This window comes from Mercurialis annua, linkage group LG1-X (assembly GCF_937616625.2).
Source record: "Mercurialis annua linkage group LG1-X, ddMerAnnu1.2, whole genome shotgun sequence".
Lineage (NCBI taxonomy): Eukaryota > Viridiplantae > Streptophyta > Magnoliopsida > Malpighiales > Euphorbiaceae > Mercurialis > Mercurialis annua.
This window is the reverse complement of record NC_065570.1, coordinates 45461272-45480013: the sequence shown is the minus strand read 5'-3', so window position 1 is coordinate 45480013 and position 18742 is coordinate 45461272. Positions and strand designations below refer to the sequence as shown.

Here is an 18742-nt window from a genome sequence, read left to right as displayed (position 1 = left end):
ACATACACAAGATAATTAAATCTGAAAAGTAGTTGCAAATGTATAGATAGAGCTACATATGTAGAAATTTGTATTTGAAAAGTAAAGGAACACAAATAAATTGTTATAAATTCACTTTATATCACTTCCTGAAATCTGTTTGACGACGAACTAGCTATTTGACATCAAAATGATGAGATGCAATAAAGATCAAAGAATTAGCAAAGGGAAATAAAGAACACACCAGACATGTAACTTACCAACTACAGGGGTATGGTCATGGCTGATAACCTCACAAACAGTTTTAGCAATGCACTTTAAGAAATAATTGGCAATGCACCTAGAGAATGTTAAGCCTGTTTTAAGAAATAAAATATATCTTACATTAAACAACTTCAACACCTGTAAGTGGTGATGCACTCATCTGCAAGGTTCTGCCATTCCCAAGAAATCGCACAGAAGGCAATGAAGGATCACTAACAGATTCAATTTCAAGAAAGTTAAAATCATAGGCACCAGAGCGCTTTAAACTGAAGACAAAGATGAGCAGAATCCATCCCAACATGGAGATTGCCCAGAAATTGTTCATCCCATGAATCAGATTCCATGCAATAGCATACCCAATAATAATGCCTGATAAATGACCGAGGAAACTTGCTTGTGGGACTATAATCGACGTAAAGATCAATGACTCAAAAGGTGCAAAACTGATGGGAAGCGAAAGTAATCCAAAAAGATTCAACTTTGAGGAAGGTTGCTTCACCGAAAGTATTGTCATCCACCCAAAAACAACACAAGAATAGCCAACAGCAGTCACTCTCCGAAAGTAGTCCACTTTGAACCTCTGTATCAATATATGGTACATTCCCAATACCAACAACCCAGATAAAACGACTAGCACAAGCGTGTAATGAAGATAATACGCAGCACCAAGGCCCATGTGTCCCAACTGTTCTACTACCCCAAGACTCCACAAAGCACTCATATTGAAAATAAGATGAAGAACACTAATATGCGAAAAAGCTGAAGTAATTATCCTCCAATAATGCCCTTCAACGGCAGTTTCATAGCTTATCCCCACATGTGAGTACCCGATGTTTTTCTTCTGAATATAAAACCAAATGGCACTGCATATCCCTATTATACAACTAGTAGCCGGTTTTTCGACAATCTCGTAAATTAATGGCTTCCCCATCTGTAACAACACCACCTTTACCTTCTCACTCTAAAATGTTCCCTACCTATCTAATGTTCTAATTGAAGCTCAACTATCTGAACAACTCTATACTGAAATTACAATAGAAACTGACAAAACATACACTACAGCTCCATTGATGCCTAAACAAATTCTGGGTTTTCTTTAAAAACCAAGACTTCAATTCAAAATGGGAAAACCGAACCCAAATCTTACCAAATTCAAGAGACTCGGATCAAAGTAACCTCAAAAACCTAACTTTGCTCAAGAATCAAATTAAAGAAAATTCAATTTTAGATAGATTTCAGATTTGTACTCATAGAATCGAGGGAAACAAATCAAATTGTGGTAATTAATTACGGTTTGAATGATGAAGAAAAATTGGAAACTAGGGTTAGGAGGAAATGTGCAGTCTTACCTTGAAGCTCCAAATCAGAACGTTGTCGTTTTGTTTTGGTTGTTAGCTTCGTGGTTTATCTGGTAGTTTCTGTACCGTGGTTATGCTTTGATTTTGTACTGCACCAACTTGAATCCCAACAACTGTTCACGTCTGTAGTAATATTACTGAACTGGTCCTTCTTCTTTTTATTGTAACAAACTCACCCTTCATGTTTTCCTCTTGTCTCATTTTGTCACATGTTTATATGGGTGTGCAGAAATCTAATTGTCTGAAATAACCGAACCAAACCGAGCCGAGTCAAAGTTTAAGGATTGGGTCGGTCATTTCGACAAGATAATGTAGTTTGGTTTTAGGTGTGGGGTTTATTTGATACTATTTGATAGTAGTAAATAATTTGGTTTTGTTTCTCTCTCTCTCATAGGGCTGAGCAGAAATCGAACCAGACCGAAAAACCGAACCGAACCGCACCATAATTCAGTATGGTGTTTGGTTATTCGGTTAGTTTGGTTTGATTTGGATTAAAATTATTAAAAGTATGGAGTTTGGTTTATGGTTTGGTTTTGGTGGTTCAGAAACCGAACCGACCGAAAAACCGATAACACCGAACCTTCAAAACGACGTCGTTTTGAAGGCACGTGTCACACGTGTGAAGCAAACCCTAGGGAGCCTCTGAAATGACACCGTTTCGCATATCCCTTATATACCCTCCTTAACATTTTACCCTCAGTCTCTCAAACCCTAGCAGCCACTCGAATGTTCTCTCATTTATCTGATGCTCTCTCTCTCACTAAAACCTAACTCTCTCCCTTCTCTCTAGATTCAACCCTTTTCCAGAGATTGAAACCCTAAATTTCTCTACTACTTCGTTATGATTTTCTCTAGATTAAACAATACAAAAGTCATTAATGATTTCCCTTACTCGTTTATGCGTTCTTGATTCGATTGAGATCCAACCTAGCCTTCGTTTTCATGTTTAATCAATCCTCTGCTTCTATAATAGTGAGTTTGGTTTATTGTTCTATATGTTTCTCTTTCGTTTCTGAGTTACTAGAAGTTGATTAATGATTCTGATGATGATCGTTTCTTATTCTTCCCTTGCATGTTGTTTTTGTATTTGAAAAATTGAGGCTTGATGCAAAAGGTGGAAGCCTGAGTGAAAAAAAGGTATGAAATTGATGGTTTCTGGGTTTAAAGATCTGTATTTATTTCTTATGTTATTTTCTTTATTTGATGGTTTCTTTCTTCTAATTTTCATGTTTATTTTGAAAAAATGGAGCCTTGCTGGTGGAAGCCCTAATCTGGATCTTAATCGATTCAAACAAGGTAATCTCTTTTCTATTGGATATGTATTATTTCAAGTTCTTGAGACTTGATAGTCTCTTTTACATTTGTGCTTCACTGTTTGATGGTTTTCTGTCTATACTTTGGTTTTCATGTTTCATTTTGGATGTGGAGGCTTGGTGGAAGCCCTGAACTTGATCTTTGCGTTCATAGATTCATTTAAAGGTAATTTTTTGATAATTCTTTGTTTGTTAATCTTTGTGTTTCTGACTGTTTTCATTTGAGTTTGATTTCACTGATTGTTTTGCCCTGTTTGTGTCTGTGATCAGTGGAAGCATAAACTATACCTGGGTCCCTTAGTCACTATCTGCTTTCAAATTTGAAGCTTGGTGGTTGCATCTGTAATCCTTGGTAAGTTATCAAATTCTCACTTCTGATCTTTTTTTTATTTTGTTTATTCTTTTACATTTTGTTTGTTCTTTGGGGTTGTTAATAATTTTGTTTCTTCTTTTGCAGATGGCTGATTCTGGGCAACTTGGGGTTGCTGCCACTGCTTCTGATGATCCCCTGTATGGCCTGCTTGATCCATTGCCATTCATTAGAGAGGAGAAGGAGCAGCAACCTCTTGGTCTTGGTGATAATGCTTCACCTCATCCCAATCAGCAGCAGGAGAAGGATGCAACTGAGACTGCCACTGCCACTGGCAATAAGCCAGTGGATAAAAAGAGGAAGCAGATAGTGGTAAGATCTAAGGTTTGGGATCACTTTGAACGTATTGTTGATGAAAATTCTGGAAAATTGCTTATGGCTAAGTGTTTGTATTGTGCTAGAGTCTATCATTCTGACACTAAATTGAATGGAACTTCAACACTTAGAGCACATAACATTGCATGTTTAAAAAACCCACACAGTAAAGACACTAGACAAGCCCTACTTACTTTGCAACCTGTTGTGAAATGTGAAGAGGGGAATGAGGGTCAGGGGCAGTTAGGAACCTAGAAATTTTCACAGGAAGCTATTAGAAATGCTGTTGCTTACATGATAATAGTTGATGAACTCCCTTTTAGATTTGTAGAGGGAATGGGGTTTAAAAGATTGATGAATGTTGCATGACCTAGGTATAACATCCCATCTAGATGGACTGTTAATAGAGATTGTTACCAAATGTATTTAGATGAGAAGTTGAAGTTGAAAACAATTTTAAAAAACCAAAGTCAAAGAGTCTCTATAACCACTGACACTTGGATTAGCATTCAAAGAGTCTATTACATGTGTGTCACATGTCATTGGATTGACAATGAGTGGAAGCTGCATAAGAGAATTCTGTCCCTTGTCCCTGTTTGTGGTCATAAAGGTGATTATACTAGTAAGACTTTGGAAAATTGTTTGCTTGCTTGGGGTTTGAAAAACATTTTCACTGTGACAATGGATAATGCTGGAAATAATATACTGCAATTGCTGCTTTTAAGAAGAAAATGATTTCATGGGGCACTGATGTATCTAAATGTCAGTATTTGCATATGAGATGTATTGCACATGTAATTAATCTGGTGGTTTCTGATGGCTTAAAAGAAATGAATGCATCTGTTAAAAAGATTAGGGATTGCATTAGATATATTAGAAACAGTCCCTCTAGGCTTAAACAATTCAATGATCTTGCCCATGAGGCTAAACTTGGTACTAAAAAGTCTCTATGTCTTGATGTTGCCACTAGATGGAATTCCACATATTTGATGCTAGACACTGCTTGTTTGTTTAAGTCTGTGTTTGATTCTTATGAGGAGGTGAATGAATCTTTTAGGAATGACATGATTGAAAATATTCCTAATATTCTTGATTGGCAAACTGCAAAAAAATTTGCTACTTGTTTGTCTTACTTTTACATCACCACTCTTCGCATATCTGGCTCATTATATGTGACCTCAAACATGCATTTTTTGGAGATATGTGATTTGTCAATTATGTTGGATGAAATGATTGTTAGTGAGGATGTAGAGATAAAACATATGGGTAAAAAAATGAGAGAAAAGTTCAATAAGTATTGGGGTGATCCCCTTAAGATAAACAAACTGATTTTCTTCTCTTATGTACTTGACCCAACTTCCAAGTTCAATGATTTGCTGTTTTCCTTAGCAATTTGTTTGGCCAAGATCATGGTAAAGTTCTATTTGAAAATGTTAAATCTGAATTGAATGCCTTGTTTGATGAGTACCAAAATGCATACTTGTCTGGTGTTAGTGGGTCTGGCTTTCAATTTAGTTCTAGTCAGCCAATAGAGGGACTTGTTTCTAATCAAATGCCAATTCTGACTATGCCCCCACCTGCTAAGAGGCATACTTCTTTAACGAAAACCAAATTTGCTGAGCATAATAAGGGGCATGCTGAAACTGGGCCAAGGAAATCTGAGCTGGAAACTTATTTGAATGAGGCCCCTGTTGAGAGTGATGAGGATTTTAATATCCTTAAGTGGTGGAAGCTTAATGCTGGAAGATTTCCAATCCTTTCGAGGATGGCTCGAGATATCCTTGCTGTCCCAATTTCTACAGTAGCCTCTGAATCTGCATTCAACACTTCTGGCAGAGTGCTTGACTGTTTTAGGAGTTCATTAACTCCAAGAATTGTGGAAGCCTTAGTATGCACTCAAGACTGGCTCAGAGCTGAAAATATCCCTCTTGTCATTGAAGAATGTCTTGATGAGCTTGAGCCTTTTGAACAAGGTTATGAATTCTTACTCTTCTATTTATTTTGATTTTTTGCTACTAACTTAGTTTGGTTGCTAATTTTAAATGTTTTTTTGATCCAGATTTGCCAAAATGAAGTGCCTATTCAATTTGGTTTTTTGGTGGAAGCAAACTGTTGTAGTGTTGCTGATTTGTGCCTGAATATTTGGTCCCTACACTGAGTTAACAATTTTTGCCATTTCTGAAGTATATTTATGGTCCCTGACCCTTCTGAAGTACATTTTTTGATCCCTGACCCTTCTGAAGCACATTCTTGATCCCATTCTGAGGATGAGGACTTAATGCAATCTGAACAAGGTGAAAGCCTTATACTTTTCTTTGTTTATTAACTGTTTTCTACACTTTCTTCTACACTTTTCAAACTTTCTACACTTTTCAAGCTTTCTACACTTTCTACACTTTTTCATACTTTCTGTTTTTAATAAATCATTAAAAACTTCAACTCTTTAAATTTGAACTTATGAATCTGTTTTGTTGAAGTTTGAACTAATAAATATAGTTTTGAGTTTGAACTTGTCATTTTGTTTGAGGTTTGAACTACTGGCTTTAGTTTTGAGTTTGAACTTGTGATTTTGTTTGAGTTTGAACTTGTGATTTTATTTGAACTTAGAACATGTTTGAACTTGAAACTACTGCTTCTGTTAGTTTGAACTTTGAACTAATGAACTTGTTTGAACTTTTAACATTTGCATTAGTTTGAACTTGTTTTTGGGCAATGATGATGCTTCCACCTAATCAATCACATAAGGCCTTCTGATTTGCATGATGAGGCTAATTGCAACCGTGCAAATTGGATCGTCTTATTTTGATTTGAAAATCTTATTTCTGAGCCCCTTTTTATCTAATATTTTTAGTTTTTTGCATTGATTACACTTCTGTTATTTTGTTAAGTAAATAAACTTGAAAAGAACAGTTTTTTTTTTAAATTTCAGTTGCTGCTGCTGATTGCCTATTCCTGATGCCTTCAGTTGATCAATCTGATTTTTGGATGCTACATTTTACAAGTATGAAACTGATGATTTTTATATCAGTTTACATTTTTTTGCATATAAGTTAACTTCTAACTTTTATTAATTCAGGACACAAATCTTTTGTAATAGTTAGACCTATTATTTTTGCATATAAGTTTGAATGTTTAGCTTGTATAATTGTATTAAAACAAGGTTCAATTTCAGGATACAAAGTGTATCCATGATTCCATATAGTATTTTATATATTGTATGTGATTTAGTATGTGTAATTTGCCAATTTGTAATTTTAATTCTGTTTATCAATCATTTGATATGTAAATTGTAATAGAATAGATTATCTTTTTTGTATTTGTATAATTGTATATAAATTGTAAGGTCTTGTAATTTAATCAGTTTAAATGTCTTTTAAAACTGATTTTTTGTTAAATTTTTTGTTAAGTTGATTTGAAATTGGGCTTTTGTTAAAATTTGGGCTTTTGCAAATGGGCTTCGGTACAAGCCCAAACCGATTAATTAAACCGAATCCGAACCGAACCGAAAGAAATTTTCGGTGAAAATTAATTTCGGTTTTTGATAAATATTAGCACGGTTCGGTCCCCAATATTAATAAGTTTGAAACCGACGGTTTCTACATTTTCAAAATCGAACCGAACCGAACCGACCGATGCTCTGCCCTACTCTCTCAAACCTCTATGACTTCCTCTCTTCCTTCCATACACTAATATTACTCCAAATACTACCTAAATCAATAGGTGTTCGTGCTTCTCTTCTTCCATTTCTATGATTTTATACTTCGCTTAAACTAAATTAATGGATGCTTCTACTTCTCTTTTTATGGTCTCAGTGAGTTTTGTAGAAAATTAAAAAAAATGATGTTTATTGAATGGCCAAATAATTAAAAAACGCCATTTTTTTTTTTTTTTTTACAGAAGTCCAAACCTTTCAATTTCATCCAATTTGTCATAAAACGCGTGCTCCTCCTATTCCGAGGAGCAGATTTGATCCTCCTCTTCCGAGGAATAGCAGCTCCTCAAGCGAGGAGCAAATCTGCTCCTTGTTTTTGGAGCAACAGCTCCTCAGGAGGAGCTGCTGCTTGTCGGAAGAGGAAGCAGATGCGCTCCTTCGTTTCTCGAAAAAAAATTAAAGATAATTGGCGCATAAAATTTTAACATTTTAATTAGTTCGGTTGATTTAATCGAGTTTCGAAGACGGAAAACGAGGGAAGCGATCAGATAATGGTTGCCGGAAACAACGAAAAACAGAGGAATCGCCGTCAAAAATGAAGGAATCGCCGGTGGAGAAGGAATCGCCAGTTTCTTTTTTTTTTCTTTAACTGTTGCTGCTACTGGATTAGGAAGAGAATGCTGCGTTTTATTTAGGTTAAACTTTAGCGACGAATTGCTAAAATTGAACTTAAATGAAACGCAGAGTTTCATTTAAACAAGTAGCGACAGATTGGTAAATCCGTCGCTAATTTTAGCTCGGATACCTAATTCTGTTGGTAAATGTTTACATGAAACACATCGTTTCGATCAGTTCATGATTCAACGACGGAATTGTGTACCCGTCGCTAATTTTGGCACAAAAAAACACCGCCAAGTCTTCCCGCCAACCAATTAGCGACGGAATAGGGACTCCGTCGCTAAAATTGGCACAAAAAATCAGCGCCAAGGCTTCTCGCCAAGCTCCCGCCAAATTAGTGACGCAATAGCGACGGAGTATCCGTCGCTACATATTTTTAGCGATGGAACCACATTCCGTTGCTAAATTCGTCGCAAATTCGATAAAATAGCGACAAATATATGATCCGTCGCCAAGGTCTGTCGCGAATTGCCAGTTTTCTAGTAGTGAGGGAGTATTTCATAATAGATTTAGGATTAGGAAAAACTATATTAAAAGAGATTAATCCGAATTAAAACTTGATGGCTAAGAAAAACATGCATAAAAGTCAATTTTGATGCCCGAAAGTGTTTAAAAAATCTCATTATGAGTTGATTATGGTCAATTTTACTCCGTAAAACTTGCAAATTACCCAATAAAATTTTAAAATATTGCAATTATTCCAATTTCTGGACTTAAACTGCAATCTCTTTGAATTTTTATGGGCTATTGACGGCTAATTATATTTTAACCCTTCAAGTTTGTAGATGTGCACTGATTGCGCCTGCTTGAATTCCAGCAAGCAAATCGATAGCTCGTCATCCAGAAAAATTTCTCTGAAAATCATCATTAGATGTTTCAGTCCCTTATCACTTTTTACTTGTCTGAAAAATTGATTTCTACACCCCGCCCCACCTTTAACCCCTTTTGCAATTACACCTTGACGTATGTAGAAAAATCTTCAATTTTACCCTAATCTGTCTCTTTGTGTTTCAGTTATACCCCAAAGCATTAACTTGACCTCTTTTTATTGGAAAAGGTTTAAAATGGTCCTTCATTTTTAGCCTATATTTCATTTAGACGCTAATGTTATTAATAATATAAAAAATCCTTATTCCTCACTAAAACCAACAACTAATAACTACTCTTTTATTAAATTTATATTAATTATCAATAAATTTTTAAAATAAAAAATCGCTAAAAACCCTAACGAAGTCGATTTATAAAAAAAATTAAAAATGCTTCACCGAAAAAAGAAAAATGAAAAGCGACGTCTGTTTTTTGAGGAAGAACGACCTACATCTGGGTTTGTTCTTCCTCGAAGAACAGAACACGATGGTCTGTTCTTCAAAGAAGAACACACCTCGATGGCGGCGGCTTTTCGGTTGATGGCGGCGAGTTCGTAAATTGAAGGAGTACAGTTGTGGGGTCAGAAGCGGTTTTTATTTATTTAATTTATTAACATTTAAAAATGCAATTAATTATTCATTTGAGACTTATTTGAACGTTTTTAAAAATGAATGACTTATTTGTATTTTTTCAAATAGAAACAAATATTATATTGCCCTTTATTTAGTTTTTAATTCAATTTTCATATTTAGAGTAATTAAATTGTCAAAAAAAAATTCAGTTTGGGATACAATTGAAACACAAAGAGGTAAATTAGGATAAATTTGAAGATTTTCATATGTTAGGATATAATTGTAAAAGAGGTTAAAGATGTGGGGTCTTTAGTGATTAAGCCAATATTTTTAGGGGCTTCTTACATATATGCTTGATATGAAAAATTAATAAGTGTTATTATTTCACAATCATTATAAAATTTCATTTCTTATTAACTGTAAATTTGTTTATCTTTTAAATTTTAGATTCTTCTTCTTCAATTGTTCCCTGTGAAAAATATATAATTTATTTTTTCATATTTTCTCTCCATTCTTTAAATTCCAATTACTCCAAATAATCTAAAAACAATTATCATACCTCCCATTAATGACATGTCATTTATATTTAATAACTTCATTTACATTGTCATGACATTATTTATTTTAAAATATTTGATTTTTTTATATATAAACACTTGTCTTTTATATTTAATTTTTTAATTTTTTGAATTTTTTTCTATTTAATATTTATTCTTATTTTATTAAATCGTTAATTTTACACTTGTCAATAATATAATATTTTTTAGCTTTTGTTATTTTAAATATTTTTTATTTTATTTAATTAAAAATTCTTTATTAAATAAAAAATATAAATAATATTTTCAAAAATCATTTTTCATTCAGATTGACCTATAATGTTAGTTAGTAATAACAACTAATAAAATAGAGTAAATAATATTTCATTCAACGAGCAATCAATGAGCAATAATAAAGCAATCAACAAGCAACTAACGAGCAACTAACGAGCACTGAGCAACCAAAAAACAACCAATAAGAAACAAAAAAAATGTTTTAAATGACAAATGGTTTTGCTTTTGATATAATAATGACACCTATTCCAAATATCTTTGTCTTTGCCTGCAAATTTGAATTCGTCTACTAAAAAATTAATCACAATAAAAAAAACTAAAAGAATTTTGAAGATAAAAAACACAAATGGATGATCAAAATCTTCTTAAAATTAAATCTTTTATTATAAAAACTATAAAAATTAATATAACACTTGCTAATATCAAGAGGCTATTCAAGTTCACTTATAAAGAATACATCTAGTTCAACTGATTTGTATATTTCACTTTTATCAAAATAAATTTTATGTTAATTTAATAATTATAGAAAAGAAAATTAAGGTCAATAAATTATAGCAAACAACATAAATTAAGGAGTTAGCAAGTCGGATATGATAAATTAGTGCGGTGGCTATCACAGTCGATCTTGAACTTTAATGGTGTTGAAGAAAAGAGCACTTCTTCTCATGAGAACATTTTTGTTTAGATTTTGAAAATGTCTGAAAAGAGAAAGAAAAAGACGGGTGTATACATTTACAGAAAAAATTGAAAAAAACGAAATTTGGACATCTGCTAATTAAAAGAAAAGAGATGAAGTTATATATATATATATATATATATATATATATATAATCCATAAAGAAGCTACTAATGAAAATATAAAATGCCGTATTTTTATAAAGTGAAATGGCTCCGGATCTCGAACGCAATTTTAATTTTGTTATAAAAAAAATCAAATTGACAAATCGTGTGGTATTTATATTTTGATGGTAGGCTTGGCTCCTCGGATAACATCGTATGGTCAAAGAATTTCCGCACTGTTGATGACTTTTTTGTCGGAAGATTTGGTGATTAGAAGAAGATGACCTTTATAGAGAGTGGCATGCTTTTTGAAAATTTTCTATAAAAATTATAATTGAAATCTAAATCAAATGATAAAAAAAATAAAAAACCAACTTGATTAATGATTACCAAAGTAAAAAGATGAACCAATTTTATTAGGAAAGAAGAAAGAAGGGCTAAGAAGACTAATGAAGAGAAAAGCGTATTTTTGAAAATATAAATTGAAATTGTACGCACGCTTGCCAATGCAACTTTTAGAGGAGTGTTTTTGAAAAGATTAGAGAAAAAAGAGTATAGGAGGTAATTTTCTCTATCTTTAATACTCTAGAATGACATAGTGATGGAGGAAGTAACAATAAAGTACTCCTATCAAATAAAAATAAAATGTAAAACCTCTTGACATTCCACGATTTAAAAAGGGCACTATAACAAATTAAAAAAAGTGCGAAATTCTTAAAATTGTAGTACAATTTTTAAACATAAATAAAATAAAAATAATTAAAGCTGTCTTACTTTAGAAGTAGTCGCTAATAAGTAACAACGAATGTTTATCTCAATATTTAGTGACTTCCAATGAAAGATCGCTGAGTAACTATTAAGTTGCGCTTTAGAAACTGAAACAACAATTTGTATGATGCCTATTTTAGAGTTCTGTTGACATATAAATATAAGCTTTTCTCCATTCTCTCATTACAATTTCTCTCAGTTTATACCTTTTCTTTGAGTGTGAAAAAAGGTATGGAGAAATCCTTGGAAATTAAACTGAGGCCGGGTGATGAATCAATGGTAAGTTCATCCTTGTTCAGTTATACCTCTCTTTTTCTTGAATTCCATCCATTTTAAATATATTTCATTGTTTGTTTTTTCTTTTAGAATGAGAGAGCAGTCTTGGAGAAGAAAAAGACGGTCGAACTGCTGTTAAAGCTGACAGAGCAACTAAAGGTACGTAAAACATTCTTCATTCATTATGTATTTGACATGAACTGTAGATAGAAACACTTGCAAGCAGACTCTTGAACTGATAAAATCAAACTTGATGCTAAATAGGCTTTGTTAGAGATGATGAGGACACGGATGAATGAGGATGACGATGAAGACATGGATGTCAAGACAATAATGGATGAGCTTGTGCAGCAGTTGAAGGTTAAGGAAGAAGAATTCGATAGTTTGGAATCTCTTAATCAAACTCTTGTTATCAAGGAGCGCAGGAATTATGATGTAGTGCAAGAAGCTTGTGAGGAATTACTACGTGTGAGTATCAACATAAAATGTCTAACCCTAACAATTTTTAATCATTTGGAACATATTGAAATCAGTTAGTAAGTCTAAAATTTGCTGGTTCTTAGGGTTTAAGTGAGGATCCTAGCGCCCATATCGACATCAAGAGAATGGGGCAGCTTAATGGTACCGCATTCCATGGTGCATATCAGAGTTCACTTCCCTCAGCTCAAGCTTCATCCAGAAGCTTCCCAGATTCATGAAGACTCAACTCCATCATGCTCCTCGTGTTACAGCTGGTTACAGCTGTATTTCAGCTCATAAGGAACTCGTGTGTTCTTTGTATCAGAATCTAGTCTAGTCAGCATTAGTTAGTTAGATTCTTTTCTGCTTTCTCAGATTAGTATAAATAGGAGTAGCATTTGGTAAAGAGTCTGTAATCAACATTTCTATTTTGGTGATTAATAAAGTTGATATTTTCTCTATTCTAATATGGTATCAGAACATAAACTCTATCACTTTCTCGAGAAACTGATTTGATTCTTTTCTTTTCTCAGATTTCTTTCATGAATCAGTAGAAACTTTTATCATATTCTTGTTCCCTGATTCATTGCAATCATGGTGATGTTCTTGTTTTTCTAATCTCACATCTTCTACAGAAAACGGTTATTTTCCATTTTCTTGTATTTTCTTAGCATCCAAACAGGATTTGCAGAACATTTTTTCTCAAATATAAATCAACTTCTACCTAAAGAGTTACACTCCAGTCCCTATTACCTTCACTCTAATGAAAAATCCTTCGTTAGTACTTGTTTCTCCACCTCTGAGTGGATCAAACTATTATGCTTGATCAAGAGCTATGCGCATGGCTCTGCTTTCAAAGAACAAGATGAAATTTGTTGATGGTTCTATAGTCACTCCAACTACTGATGATCGGTTGTATCCAATATGGAAAAGATGCAATACAAGGGTGCTTTCATGGCTGGTAAACTCTTTAACTCCTACAATTTCTCAAAGTGTCATATCTTTTGATTCTGCCTTGGAGATATGGAATGATCTCAAGGACATGTTTTCTCAAGGAGATTATGTGAGGATTTCTGATCTTCAGCAAGAAATATACTCACTTAAACAAGGTTCTCTCTCAGTTACAGAATTTTATACTAAACTGAAGGTTGTATGGGATGAGTTTGTTCATTTAAGGCCCTTGCCTACTTGTTCATGCAATGATAAATGCAACTGTGGAGGTTATATGAGGATGAAAACATATTATGAAAATGATTATACACTTTGTTTTGTTAGAGGTCTAAATGAGAACTTTGCAAGTTTAAAGTCTCAAATGCTTAAGAAGGATCCCTTGCCCAAGATCAATAAAGTGTTTGGACTAGCTATTCAACAGGAGAGACAAGCTGATGTTTCTGACATAGCTAATCCAATTGATTCAGCTGTTTTTTTTATAGCAATGCAAGACCAAATCATTTCAATCAAAATTTTAATGCTAGAGGACCAGGTACTTTTAACAGTCAAAGGAGGTTCTATCCAAACAGGTTCAATAATGCTAGCAAATTACCAGAATGTGTTTATTGTGGAGGTTTTGGTCATACCATTGAGAAGTGTTTCAAGAAACATGGATACCCTCCAGGACATCCAGCTCTAAAACCTCCAGGAAAGCAGATTACTGGATCTGCAAATATGGCAGAAGGTCAATTATATGCTGATTCATTTGAACAACAACATCAGCAAGATTATCAGACTTATGACCAGGCTTATGATCAAAATGATAACATGATGAACATGATGAACATGCAGAATGATGAAAGCATGATGCAAACTCAAATGCAGAATCAAAATCAGATGATGAATATGTCCTTCACACAGGATCAGTATATGAAAATCATGGCTATGATTCAACCTGAAGCTTCTAGCTCTCAAGCTTCTAATCATGTCTCCAAAGTCAATGCATTGACATCTCATTTTGACACTGCCATGAAACCAGGTATTATAGCTTGCACCTCATTTGTCTCTAATGTGATAAAAGATAAGTCTATATGGATTCTAGACTCTGGTGCAACTGACCATATCATTGTAATACCCCACATTTTTAAAAGTACCAATTATAGGTGCCACGAGGCGTGAAAATATAGAAGTTATAAATCAAGAACGTCGAAATTAAATTTATAAATTGGATTTTTAGCGGGACTAAGAAGAAATCAATAAAGTAAAATAAAATTAAATGGAATGTCCCGAGTTAATAAATTTTACGATAAATTTCGTAAAATAAAATAAAGGAGCTAAGATTAAATTTATAAATTTGGACAAAAGTATTTTATTAAGCGGAATTTGAATATCGGAAAAAGAAAAATGATATAAATAAATTATTTGGATCCGGATAAATAAATAATGCGATTGAATCCATTATTTATCAATAAAGAATAACCGTCAAGGTTCCGCGTAATTATGAAAACGACTTGGATTAAATTGGAGCAACTGAAATTTAAAGATTTAAGTGCAAGCGGTGCATATTTCAAACACCTATATGGTTATTTTTCTCCTCATTTCAATCAAATGAGGACACCTATTATCCCACCTCTTCATTTACTCTTGCATATCAACAATTAGATGGAACAAATAAACCAAAACCCTCATCCTTTCAAGATTGTCGAAGCTATCTTCTTCAACCTCCATCATGCTCTTTTGAGCACTTCTCACGGCAGCGAGCATATCTTGGAATTCCAACACTTGTTTTCAAGGATTCAAGCTCGGTTGGAGAGTCGACTCATATACGGACAAGGTATAATTTATGGTTTTAGAATTGGATGTGTTTTGAATTAGTTTGTGGAGATTAAATATTGGATTTTCTGTTTTGGATTAAGTGTGTTATTGGTGAGTTTGAGAGTTGGAATTAGTTGGCTTTGAGTTTAAAAATGGAAGAATCTTGCTAAGCCTCGAGAGCACATCGGAGTCGGACTCCGACGGCTGGAAACTGCTCCGGAGAGCAGCAATTGCTGCTCACCAAGAGCAGCAAAAATTCTGCTCACAAGCAGAATTCTGCCGAAGGCAGAATTCTGCCAAGAGCAGAATTCAGCTCTGCTCTTGCGAGCAGAGCTGAGCAGCTCTTAGAGGGCTGCAATCGCAGCCCTCGGCCGTCGTAGGGAGCGTAATTTTGACACTAAGACAGCCCCTATTCGAATGGTAATTGGTTCGGATTAATAAGAGTTTGTTTAAAAGTTTCGCGACGAATAGTTACGACAATTTTAAGTTGACGTTGAAGCGTTTTTAAGAGATAATTCTAAAAGCAAGAAAAATGTATAAAAGATACATATTTAAAGTTAAAATGAAGTTGGTTATATGATAATAAGAATGGTGTTTAAGTCTAGTGTTAGAATTTTAATATAAGTGAAAAATTATAAGTTAAAACAAGGATTAGTACATAGCGAGGAGCTAACTTTGAGAGAGGATTGCGAGCTGACGAAATGTCGGAATGAGTCGGTTTTGGTGTCATTGTGTTCGTTATGGAACAAAGAACAAAAATGTGGGACAGCCGCTGCCACAACAGTGGCATGATAGCTGCAGATTTGACTGCAAACAGCAGCCCTTAGGGCTGTTTTGCTGTCAATAAATCAGCCCGGGGAGGCAACTTCGGAGCTAATTTCCGACACCTTCGAGTTTGATTTTGAGTCCGAGGTCTAAATGAAAGTTGTAAAGAATGTCATGGACTATAGGAATATTAAATTTGTTTTGGATTATAACCAGTTTACGTGCTCTGTTTCTTAGCCCGAAACAGCAGCCATGGTGGAATGTTTTGCGGCCAAATATGACAGTTTTAGGGAACCAACTTCGGGACAAATTTTCAACACCTTAGGACTATTATTTCAGTCTAGAACCTAAAGGAAAATTGTAGATGGGATTACGGACTATAAGAGTGTTAAGTTTGTTTGGTACTTGGGCTATTTTACGGGAACGTTTTAATAGTTCAAAGTCGACTAGTTAAGCTAGTTTTGGAAAAACTAGATTTGAGTTAACAAAATGTTAACTCGTTAATGATTTGATTATTAATTTGACATTTTGAGTTAAAGTTGATAATAAAATATGAAAAAGGGAATTATTAAATTAATTATCGATTATCTCGATAATTAATTTAATTTAGCAAAATTGGATAACTAATAAATAACATTTGGACTAATGTTATTTATTACACGAAGTTATATTTTTAAAAGATTGTCGATTTATTCCGAGACAATAGAAATAAATTTATTCGCTAAGTATTATATAGCAAGAACGCCTTCGGATTAGAATTCATTTTAATTGAGTCTAGTTATCGTATTTGTGTAGACCCAGCGAGTCAACTACCGACGGGACCTGGAACTCGAGGAGCGTGACATAGCGTTATCCGGTTTGGAAACTAGGAATAGCAAGTGGTGAGTTTATATTAATACTGTCGATTTTTAATACTTGCATTATTTTACCAAATGCTTTATTTAAATTGTTTTATTGCATTTAAATGTTTTAAAACCCTTATATAGATCCGATGAAACGAGCTATCTATTGGGCAACAATAGAACTGTGTGTACACCAGTCATAATAAACTGAATATACATAAAATACAAACGAATATTCAGTAAGATATGAAGCCATAAAGAATATCCTTTAATATCGACTGATGCTAGTAACTCGGTTGAACTATCTCGGGACTGCATCAGAAAATGATTAATGCTAGTAACTCGGTTGAACTATCTCGGGACTGCATTAATCGAGATACAAGGTAACTCGGTTGAACTATCTCGGGACCTGTATCTCTCCCATTTAACTCGGTTGAACTATCTCGGGACTTGGGCCAATAACTAAGCTTTGAATTGTATCGGTATGATCGTAATCGGAAGAACATAATGAATAATAAATGTAATGAATAAGAAACATAATGAACTTAGGGTTTCATTCGGTTCCGTATTTGGATACATAAAAATATGTTTTGTTTTTATTAATTGTCTGCAGTATTATATGAACTCACTCAGCGTCGTCTGACCCCCCAATAGTGTTTTATTTCAGGTGATAGTATTTTGAAGGCAAGGACTTCCATTCTTGTTCCGGAAGTCTGCAATATTTTAAGTATATGTATTGAAGTATGCTTCAAATCCTAGCGCTGCAGTAGTCAGTAGATGTCAGTATAAAAATAATATTTTGTGTCAAACGATATTTTGCTATTAACTCTGAGATGATAAATGTATGTTCATAGTTTATATAAATCACGCTTTTTATTCGTGTTATTTCCTTACCAATTATCCATGAATGGAATTGGTTATGAATTGGCATAAGTTGAAACAGGACAATGCTAAATGCGAGATATCGCTTTATAAGACCCTGATTTCTAATATCGTTTCGCATCGGTTTTCAGAAAGTAATTTAGATATTTTGAAATCTATATAATTGTATTGTATAAAGAAATTTTCTGAAAACATTTTACATATTGATATATGTTTGAATTGCGAAAAATTTCTACTCGTTTTTAGGCTTGCTACGGGTTTCGGAGCTACCACTCCCACTCCCTAGCGCCGGTCTCGACCCTCGATTTTGGGTCGTGACAATCATATTCTCTACTTCCTATTATGACACACACACAGACATACCTAATTCTTCTGTTAAACCTCCTAATGGGATTCAATTACCCATTACACATATAGGTATTGTCAAATTAAGTTCTGCATTGGTTCTCATAAATGTCCTGTGTGTACCATCCTTTACTTTCAACTTGATCTCAACCAACAAACTAACCAAAACCTTATCATGTTGTTTTCGTTTTCAACCAACCCATTATTTCATTCAGGATATTCAATCTTGGAAGATGATTGGAATAGCTGAAGAGAAAAATGGCCTCTATCAACTTCACACTTCCCAACATAATCCAATTGTTTTCAATGCTGCAGTCTCTATTCCATCACAGTCTGATATTTGGCATCTTAGATTGGGTCATCCTTCTTTGTCCAGAATAAAAGTTTTGAATAGAATAGATTCTACTATTCAGAGTACTTGTAAAGACTTTTGTGATATCTGTTCTATTTCAAAGCAAAAGAAACTTAACTTTCCTTTGAGTAATTCTGTTTCAAAGAATTCTTTTGATCTTGTTCATATGGATATATGGGGTCCATTAGCCACTCCATCTATGCATGGTCATCACTATTTCCTCACAATAGCAGATGAACATAGCAGATACACCTGGCTATTTCCTATGAAAACAAAGTCTGAGACCAGACAGATAATAGAAAATTTCTATGCTTTCATCGAAACACAATT

General features: G+C 33.9%; 3 protein-coding genes and 1 long non-coding RNA gene across 4 annotated transcripts; 3 read left to right on the top strand and 1 right to left on the bottom strand.

Moving 5' to 3' along the window:
• Positions 1–197: 197 nt before the first annotated feature.
• LOC126664254 (RHOMBOID-like protein 13) lies at positions 198–1700 on the bottom strand. Its single transcript, XM_050356556.2, has one exon. The coding sequence runs from the start codon at positions 1172–1174 to the stop codon at positions 365–367; it is 810 nt and encodes a 269-aa protein (XP_050212513.1). The 5' UTR covers positions 1175–1700; the 3' UTR covers positions 198–364.
• Positions 1701–4330: 2630 nt separating this feature from the next.
• Positions 4331–6791, top strand: LOC126671195 (zinc finger BED domain-containing protein RICESLEEPER 2-like). The gene is made up of 4 exons (XM_050364932.1): positions 4331–4893; positions 4989–5572; positions 6529–6600; positions 6676–6791. Exons 1-4 carry the CDS (start codon positions 4331–4333, stop codon positions 6789–6791), a joined length of 1335 nt encoding a protein of 444 aa, XP_050220889.1.
• Positions 6792–13316: 6525 nt separating this feature from the next.
• Positions 13317–14590, top strand: LOC126671188 (uncharacterized). Its single transcript, XM_050364924.1, has 2 exons — positions 13317–13986; positions 14046–14590. The coding sequence occupies exons 1-2, from the start codon at positions 13317–13319 to the stop codon at positions 14588–14590; spliced, it is 1215 nt and encodes a 404-aa protein (XP_050220881.1).
• Positions 14591–15034: 444 nt separating this feature from the next.
• LOC126664255 (uncharacterized) lies at positions 15035–17709 on the top strand. Its single transcript, XR_007637385.2, has 3 exons — positions 15035–15245; positions 16787–16872; positions 17488–17709. It is a non-coding gene; the product is annotated as an uncharacterized LOC126664255 (long non-coding RNA).
• Positions 17710–18742: the final 1033 nt, after the last annotated feature.